The sequence below is a fragment of the Grammomys surdaster genome, unplaced genomic scaffold, assembly GCF_004785775.1.
Source record: "Grammomys surdaster isolate TR1022 unplaced genomic scaffold, NIH_TR_1.0 172, whole genome shotgun sequence".
Lineage (NCBI taxonomy): Eukaryota > Metazoa > Chordata > Mammalia > Rodentia > Muridae > Grammomys > Grammomys surdaster.
Window position 1 is genome coordinate 9,016,173 of NW_021604620.1, and position 9,345 is coordinate 9,025,517.

The 9,345-nt window shown below is 41.7% G+C and overlaps 1 protein-coding gene across 2 annotated transcripts in view; it reads right to left on the reverse strand.

Moving 5' to 3' along the window:
• Clasp2 (cytoplasmic linker associated protein 2) overlaps nucleotides 1-9,345 on the reverse strand; it is a 178,060-nt gene continuing 168,715 nt past the window's right edge. For both annotated transcript variants that reach the window (XM_028767296.1, XM_028767297.1), the window contains 4 exons: nucleotides 7,947-8,075; nucleotides 6,124-6,330; nucleotides 4,212-4,328; nucleotides 1-1,691 (listed from right to left, as the gene is read on the reverse strand). In XM_028767296.1, coding sequence (XP_028623129.1) covers nucleotides 1,605-1,691; nucleotides 4,212-4,328; nucleotides 6,124-6,330; nucleotides 7,947-8,075 — 540 coding nt within the window. In that variant the 3' untranslated portion in view covers nucleotides 1-1,604. The remainder of the gene's footprint in view (nucleotides 1,692-4,211; nucleotides 4,329-6,123; nucleotides 6,331-7,946; nucleotides 8,076-9,345) is intronic.

Sequence of the window (9,345 nt, forward strand, 5' to 3'; positions counted from 1 at the left end):
TATAGTTAAGGTTTTCAAGTAATGTTATGTACAGTTTTATTGCCAGTATATGCACAACAGTAAGCATAGAACTATAAATACACAATGTCATTAACAGTAGAAAACAAAACTGTTCCAGTAGGGAGAGGGTATGGAGTAATATCTCTTCTTGCTGCTAAAACAGAACAAAAACAAAGAAAAGGAAAAGCCTACGACCAATCATCCGTCCAGTTCTCTCAGCTTACGTTCTTTACATACATTTCTACATTTTTTTCCAGCTGAACAAAGTATAGGTAACTCTGTAACAATAGCAAACTGCTTCCCTAATAGCCATTTGCTTTCCAGTCAAATTCACCTTATGTTAGGATTAAAAAAAAGTCAAGATGAAAAATCAATAGTATCCTGGTTCCAAATGACCTCATTTGGCCTTTCACCCAAACTGGTAATATTTGAAAGTTGGCTGCACATGAAAATAACTTTAGCAGAGGTGATTTTAAAAAATGTTAAAAGGTAACGAAACATCACCTTTGAAGTAGTTTTCCAAGACACTCCAGGCAGCGGGTCAGTTAAAGTGTCAGCCCTGAAGAGGTAGAGAGTGTGAGCCCATTGGACAAGAGCCTCGGCACCAGCTTCTCTCTCATCAGGATCTGTGTTTTCATAAGACAATTTCATGGTCAAAGGAAACCAGACTCCACCATTCAACTAAAAGGTGCTGGTTGACTCCCATGTCAATAATTAGTTTATCAAATGAGAAACAGAACAGTCAAAGACACACATGCACTTGATTTTTTTCATCTGTTTCCATTATCAAGTCTATTCATAAGTGAATTTGATATTAATAAATACAACAAAAAGCATCATTCACAACAAAGATAAACCAAAAAGCTCTGCAACAAAACCTTGCATTGTAATAATTCCCATGGAAACCTAGGCAGGTGATTTGGTGCAGCTTTCTTACGGGGTAAAAGAAGGGACACGGCTTTAAATAAAGGTGGCAAGATCAAGAACCAACAGACACTATCAGTCTTACAGAACTGGCTGATTCTATGACATTTCTCTTTGAGGTCATCCCAAAGAAGTCGCCGCTAACGACATGTACCACTGCCACATCAACAGAGTCTGGCTGGAGTTCCAAGTAGCCCTGCTTTGTCTCACATTATTGTCAGTATTTCTAGCATAGGACATGATACGGAACAAAAGTAACAATAAAAATATTCTTCTGCAGTTGAATAAAGGCAAAAAAAAAGTTTAGACTGTTAAACTTTTAAAGCTTTAAGCATTCCTGTTTAACCAGCATTTTAAAAAATTTATACAATCATAACACTGGCAAAGGTTAATGGGAAGACAAAGAAGTACAAACATGTGAAATGGTGAATTAGATTAAAAAAATTACTTTGTACTGATCAACTGATGTTAATACTGCTTCTCTTGAACTTGGAATAACTATCATAAAGTTACATGCAGACTGAGGACGCCCCTCTGTTACAGAAAATACAAAACAGAACAAAACAGAAAGCTAGAACTGGGAAACCGTAGCTGAGTCCCAAAGCTGTACTTGAGTTTCCTTTCCTCGAGGAGGGCAGGCGGTTGTCCTTTCCGAGACCTGGGAGGCTCCATCCGCAGCACTAACTCTGTCCAGAAACGTCGGTAGTGGGCTCACCTCCTGCAGAGCCCGTCTGTGCACGTTTGATGTAAAGGTTCAGCAGCTTCATCTGCGGATCAAAGCGACATGCACCATTTGAACAAACTGCTCTCATTATAACAATATGCTCACTAAGGAATCCTGTCTGCAAGCCTGAGATCTGAAGGAGGTGTACTCAGAGATGGGCTTGTGCAGGCACCATGCTGTCCTCACGATGGCCATGTACCTGATGACTACGCCATTGCCTGACTCTCTGGGTTCCATCTTGTTTACAGGTGTGCACAACCATGCTCAGTTTGTGGGAACTGAGGGCTGCAAGGACGTTAGGCAAGCAGCCTACAACTCAGTTGCATGCCTTAACCCTATATCTATTTGTATTATTTCTTTTTGCAACTTAGAATGTAAATTTGATCACAGTAATGACAATTGTTAGGGTAAATGTCTGCAGTTAGCTGCCCTCAGCTATAATCCAACCACTGCACTTCATTTTCATCCTGTAGGCCAAAGCGAGTTCCAATGCTCTGGAAGTATTAATACAATAAGACAAATAACCTTTTTTTTTTCTTTTAAGTCTTAAAGATGAACCAGAAAATTTTAGTTTAAGATACCAAGTTAAAGTTACATGTTAACCTGGATCACAGTAAAACCACAGAAGGAGCTGGGGGAGTGGTGGCTCACACCTGTAACCCAGCACTCAGTGAGGACAATGTGACTGCTGCAAACCCCAGGGCAGCTTGCACTGGGAGTCTGACCACTGAAGACTTGCTCTTCTCACTGACCCCCAAACAAAACAAAACAACAAAGCTGGAGAGAAGAGGAGTAAAGTATTTGATCACTTGTCTGTCTGCTTTTGGACAAAAAAAGCTCTTGTGCTGTAGTTTAGCCTGGCCTGTAATTTGCTATGTTGCCTAGACTGGCCTCCAAGTATCAAGTCTCAGAACTTGAGAGTAAAGGCCATGATCCACAGAAAGCAGAGCAGCCGGAGAACTGCAGGCAATAGTTTAATGAAACATACTGAGAGACGGTAGTGCAAGATCCACACAAAGCTTCCAGGGGCTCAGGCTGGGTGCAGAGGGGTAGGCAGTAATGTGTACAGCCATACCAGGCTGATGGGCATAGGTACAACCACAAAGTGGCTTCTACAGAAAGTGTAAAGCCTAGCGCTCACTTATTAGTGAAGACATGTGGGTGGTGTGATAGATACAGAAAGTAACTGGGGGCTACCTTAAAAAGTATGGCAAGATTGAAACACAAAGTTATGACAGAGTAGAAAAAGGAGAGAATTTGCTTTTCTGAATTCTAATCATGGGACAGTTGGTAAAACTTCTGCTCAGAAATACTATTGGATACAAATTCTAAGCACAAAGGGCCTTCCTGTATAAGAGATGTGGTCCGCTGGTTCACAAAGAGACTGTGGAGGTGGACCTGGGTACTCTATGCGTTGTGTCAATTATTTTGGAGTTAAGAGGTAATTTTTGGCCATGGTGGAATTTGCAGTGGGACAGAAGCTACAGTAATAGAGATGGCAGCACAGATGCTATAGGAGAGGTGATGGTGGCCACTATTGCAGTGGTCCTGGTTCTGGGAGCAGGGATGGCTATGGTAGTGAAGGACAGCAACATGAAGTTCTGGTTTTTATGTTGGTGGTGGAAACTCTAATCAGTCTCAAAAATATAATGGCCAACACCTGTTGGGCCCCACTGGGAGCAGTGCTGGTGGAGGACACTCTGGCATTCTCTTCAGTGGTGGATATGATAGAACGCTTAAAAAACAGCCAAGTTCTTGGCCAGAGAAAGGTTCTTCAGCCTTCTTCAGGGAAGGGCAAGTGGCTTTGAGATAGTCCTCCCACATAGGAGGTAAGTTATAAAGATCTGTCACAGACACAGCCACGGACCATATCAACAGCACTATAGTTGCAGCAGGAAGCCCTTCTACAGAGATACAGCAACTTCCACTACACAGTACAGCTATTGACCATTCAGGGTTCAGAATCTCGAGGTCTTTCTTCCATGGTAGGCTCTTTTTTCCTTCCTTCTCCCTGTGTCAGGTATACTGCCTGTGTGTGGCAGTGAGATCAGAAATAAATGAGAAATAAGCTTGGTATGGTGGCGCACACCTTTAATCCCAGCACTCGGAAGCAGAGGCAGGCGGATCTCTGAGTTCCAGATCAGTCTGAGTTATGTGGTGAGACTCCACCTCAGAAAACAAACCAGAAAAGTCCCCCAAAATGGAAAAACAAACAAACAAACAAACAAACCAAAATTAAGAAAAGCTTTAAGTGTTGTACATTTTGGGAGCTATAAAGTAATTTGTGAATAGCTACAATCCGTTCTTAATTGAACAGTCTGGGGGCTGGGGTTCCTCAGGATTTAAGTGTGGCAGTGGGAAGTCCCAACCATCCACATCTCTGCTGCTGTCAGTAATTGTAGCTCTTTAGAAGCAGAAAGAACTAAAAGGCAGTTGGAGAAATAAAGGCAAACAAAAGCTCAGAGAACTCTGAGAGCTGGGTGATACATTTACTGTGTAACATGGAAGAGAACTAAGTTTTGTGAGTGTCATGGCTGCTCCCTCGAGAGTCAGGGCTACTTACTTTACTCCCAGTGAGTTGACTGAGGTGTGGCTTTAGCTCATCACCAATCACCGAATGGACAGCCACCAGGCAGAAGACACAAGCTTTCCGGACACTGCTTTCTGAATTATCGTAACCCTGGGAAAGAGAGGTCATGTTAATGTCTTTGACAGTTTAGGAAGGCCACCCTGAAGGACACAAGAGAGCTCTAATATGAATTCTCACCTGCATCAACTTTCCACCCTTCAGGCAAGAAATGGTACAGTTTTCCCCTCTATCTACCAACCTCCAACAACTGCCAGTGTTCATATCACATTCTTTCTTTAGAAACTGCAGGTCTGCATCTGCCCCTTTTCAACCCACTCTGCAAGTATCTCCAGAGAACCTTCTTAGCATTAGCTCTGGAGCAGTGAAGACTTCTTCACCATCTAGTAAGAAGCTATCGATGCTGTGGTTTGTCAGTCAAGGCCTTCCTGTAACCTAGGCCGAGCATGCATGCTAAATGTCTGTCTGTCTGTCTCTGAATCTGCAATCCTAGCTGCTCAGGGGGATAATTCTTGTGTGAAGCGTTCACATGTAGTCAGATACTATAGCCTCCTATTGCTCTTTGTTCTAGCCCTACTACCTATACACGCCAAGTTTAGAGGTTTGTAATACACAAACTGCAATTGTGATTCACTACAGTTCTTGTGCTTTTCTGACAGGTTTTCAGTAATCATGTGTCATAAGACTTTGCATCAAACTAATCAGAATTTAGGCTGCACATGCTGGTACAAGCCTATAATCCCAGCACTTGAGAATCTGAGGCAGGAAGACAGTTACAAGTCTGAGAACAAAATGGAGCTACTGAGAAAACATTGTCTCAGAAAACCACAAACAAGCAAGCAAGCAAGCAAACAGGGGAAGCTGAAGATACAGAAGTTCTTAGCTAATACCTGCATATCCCAAGGCTTCATTGAAGAAATGTTACTTCAGCATTCATTATGTATGAAGTATACATACTATGTACAAGCTATGCTTACTACCAAACCATATACAGCCCTGCACAAACATAGTAAGTAATAAATCTCAGGGCAAAGTAAAAAATAAAATACTAAAAATACTATAAAATGGGAATAAATTACCCATTGTCTTAAAGACTCAATATATATATATACTATGTAATGTTGTTCAGCCTCTAAAATTATATTTTAGAATATTAACAAAGTTTAACAGTATGTGGTTATGTTGCAAAATCTAATTCCACCTTTACTAAAATGTGTATATGCTCGGGCTAAGAGGCAGCGTCCCGGTCACAGCGCATCTGTGATGTCCATCAGCATCACCAGTCTCAAGACAGACGCAGGAGTCAATTTCTATTGGTAGATGCACACAAGGACTGTAACAGTTACAGTAATAAAAAGCAGAAAAAAGGCAGAACCAAAATATTTGGTTTAATGATAGATAAACAAATGTACATTCCTAAATGATAGAGTGAAAATCTGACATAAAGTTAATGAACCTACAAAATATTAAATAAGAGAACAAATATTTATGGTTTTTCCATATAGGAAAAATCTATAATAATTAAGTACAGAGACAACAGAATAGAGATTATTGGGACCTGGGAGGGAGGTTAGAAGAATTGTATTTTATTCCTTAGTGGATACAGAATGCTAGTATGGAATGATGGAAAAGTTCTGACCATCGACAGTAGTGACATATTACATATTTAACACCACCAAATTGTGTACTTCAGAGAAAGATCTCTATGTAGTACCTTTTATGGTACATATTTTGTACCATACGTAAACTGACCCACCTATACCCACAATGCAACATCTTCATCTTGACCACTGCAGACTTGACTGGGCAACTAGTACTGCTTGAAACCCATGTCAACAACCGAAGCCCACACACATCTCGGCTTACTTTCCCGAGCTTTGTAGCTTACCTGTATCAGACCTGGCATGATCTCCGGTAAGAGCACGTTAAGAGTCTCCTTGGATACTCTCTCTATCACCTTGGTTTGCATTTTGATTGCAGCTAGGTTAATTGGGTAGTCAGCGGTCTGTATGATGGGACAAAGCACTTTGATGCACTGCTCTGGACTGATGGAAGTGGCCAACACAGAGGCAGCTTCCTCAGCAGACCTCACCACCTACAACACAAGGGAAAGTCAGCTGGGAAAAAGCGTACAGCCTAAGCACGAACTTCAAGCATTTAACAGGACTTGATACTTTGGGTTTGCAGTGAAAATGTTCATTCAGTAAACAGATGGATGCAGGGAAGGAGGTAAGATCAGACTGGCCAGTGCCAGGAGCTGTCGGAAACGGGCTCCACTGTCAGTCTCCCTTCTTTCTAGTTTTTTCACTGTTGGCAAAAATAGTTTCATGATTTTATGCATTTCTTTATTTTGCTTTATTCCATGTCATGGCAATGTAAATAGTACAAGCAGTCCTTAAATGCAAGGCATAAATAAATGATGAGCAGGGCCCACTGAGGTCTGTAGGGAAAGAAATGTCATGGACATGAAGTAAGGCAAGAGGTTCACACAGCTCTGAGGAAGGCTGTTCCTCTTCCCCTACTGAGTAAACCTGGAAGGGACAAATGTCTCGTAGGTGATTCACACAAAAAATGACAATTTGTTATTTTCATCTGTTATTTAAACAGCAAATTTTTATTGCTATGTGGACATGCAGGCTGAGGAACTCTAATTAAAAAATGAAAAGCAAACTGAAGAAATTAAACTGGATGAATCCCCATGGACATATTTGATGGCAATGGTCTTGGTCTTCATGCATTACATGTGATAAAGCACATGCTCACAGCTTACATGCTCACAGCTCACATGCTCACAGCTGTGCATGCAGAGGCCAAGGCTGCCGTCATTCCACAGAAGCCACCATCCTATTCCAAATCAAACACTGAAACACTGAAATTATATTGTTCTGTGAGTGAGTGTGCGCGCGCGTATATGTGTAAGTCCAAGGATAACTTGCAAGAGTTGGTTCTTTCCTTTTACTATGTTTGTCAAATGCATGTCACAAGCCTTGGCAGCAAGTGTCTTTATCTTGCTGGTCTCCAGGCTATTCTTCAGAAAGAATCTCCCATTAGCATGAAACTTTGCCAATTCAGCTAGGTCAGCTCATCAGCAGCCTTGGGGACAGACCTGTCTCCACCAAGCCATCCTGGATTAGACTTACACTACCACACTCAGCTTTTTTCTGTGGGTTCTGGGGATTAAACTGAGGCTCTCATCCTTATGCAAGAAGTACTCTACTGACTGACTCCACTGCCCAGCCCTATGCTCACACCTTCATCAAGCACTGTACCAAATATCAAGGATTTACACAGGACATGATTAAGCAGCACACTGTAACTGGAAGCGTCTGCTCATACCTGCAGTTCCAGTGATTAGAAAACTGAGGTGAGCGTGCAGTAGAACAGGGGTGGAAACAGGGTGAAAGAGAGGTTTGCTCTGAGGTCAGCTAGATTACATAGTGAGCTTCAGGGAAAACCAAAGTACACAAGAAGATGGCTCAGTAGGTAGAGGTGCTTGCCACACAAGCCTGGTGGCCTGAGTTCAATTCCCAGAAGACACATAAAGGTGCAAGGGAAGAACTGACCGACATGCTCACACACATCAACATGCGCACATGCATGACAAGTAAAACCTCTCCCCCTACCAGAGTACTTCCTGGGAAGTGTTTCTATGGTTCCTGTAACACTAATAACCATAATAATCAACAGTGACTGAGCTTGCTGGTCACTCACCTCTTTGTGAGGATCTTTATGTGCTTCCAAGGTTTTCATGACAGTTAGCTCTGCATAGTTTTTGAATCTTGCTGGTTGATGCCTTAAGATTTCTTTTAAGACTTTTAATGCCAAGGCCCTGATTGTAGGCTAAAAGAAACATTTAAATGGTTTTAATATTTTGGATGGTACAGAATCTTTCCACATATTCTATTTCTGTAAGCATTTTAAGATTGGAGGAGGGACGCTGTATAACACATGTATAACACATGTAGTGTATCATCTGTATAACACATGTATAACACATGTAGTTATCATCTGTATTGAAATCTCTTGAGTCACTCTTACTCTTGTTACTGTATTTGGGAGACAGGGTGGGCTTAAAGTTGCAATGTAGCGCAGGCTCGCCCCAGGTTGTAATCCTGCCTCCATCTTCAGAGTGTGAAGGTTACAGGGATCTGCTACTCCATCCGTATTTTAATTTAATTATGAGTCTGTTTCTATGCGTGTGAGTCAGGTGCCATCAGAGGCTAAAGGCACGGGAGCCCAGTGCTGGAGTCAGAGCTGGCTGTGAGTGGCCCAGTGCTGGAGTCTGCCCTTCAACAAAGCTCTTCTTCAAGGGCAGTAGGCACTCAACTGCTTAGCCAACATTCCAGCCCCATATGCAGATTAAAAAAAAAAAAGATTTTAGTCTTTTGAGGCTTAAAACCATATTATCAGAGTTTGAGAAAAACAAAAAACAAAACAGGACAGTGAAGTTAAAAATTTGTGGAAGGTACTGAAAGAAGGAAGGTCGAGAAGAGGACAGAAACCTACGACTTTTCAGTGAGGCACCACAAAAAAGATAGAAAGAAGGAAAAGGAAAAGTTTTATGATTTGTAAGCAAAAGTTCAGAAAAGTATAGGCTCTGCAATGAAGCCCTGCAAACCGCTGCTGGGTACTTGGTTTTTAGACGGGGTCTCACACGGACACCCCAGCTGCTTGAACCTGCAGTGATTCTTCTGGATCAGCCATCTAACTTCTCAGCTTTACTACATTTAAAATACGTAACAGGATAACATTTGACTATGAAAGAAACTCTTACAACTGAAAACATATTTAAACATGTACAACAAGTAATCTTTACTTTTCTGTGGGAAACAGCCCACTGTATCTCCTTTTAAGCACTGAGAACTTCTTAAAAATGTTTGAAAAAAAAAAACAAACAAACAGAAATTGAGAGTGAGAATGACATGCAGAGACCAGCAGCAGAGTGTCACTCCATCATTCCATTCCATCAGCCCACCACTCCACCACTGCATCACTCCATCATTCATTCTATCATTCTACCACCATTCTACTATCATTCTACCATCATGACATCATTCCGTCAATCCATCACTGCATCACCCCATCATTCATTCCATCACTGCATCACCCC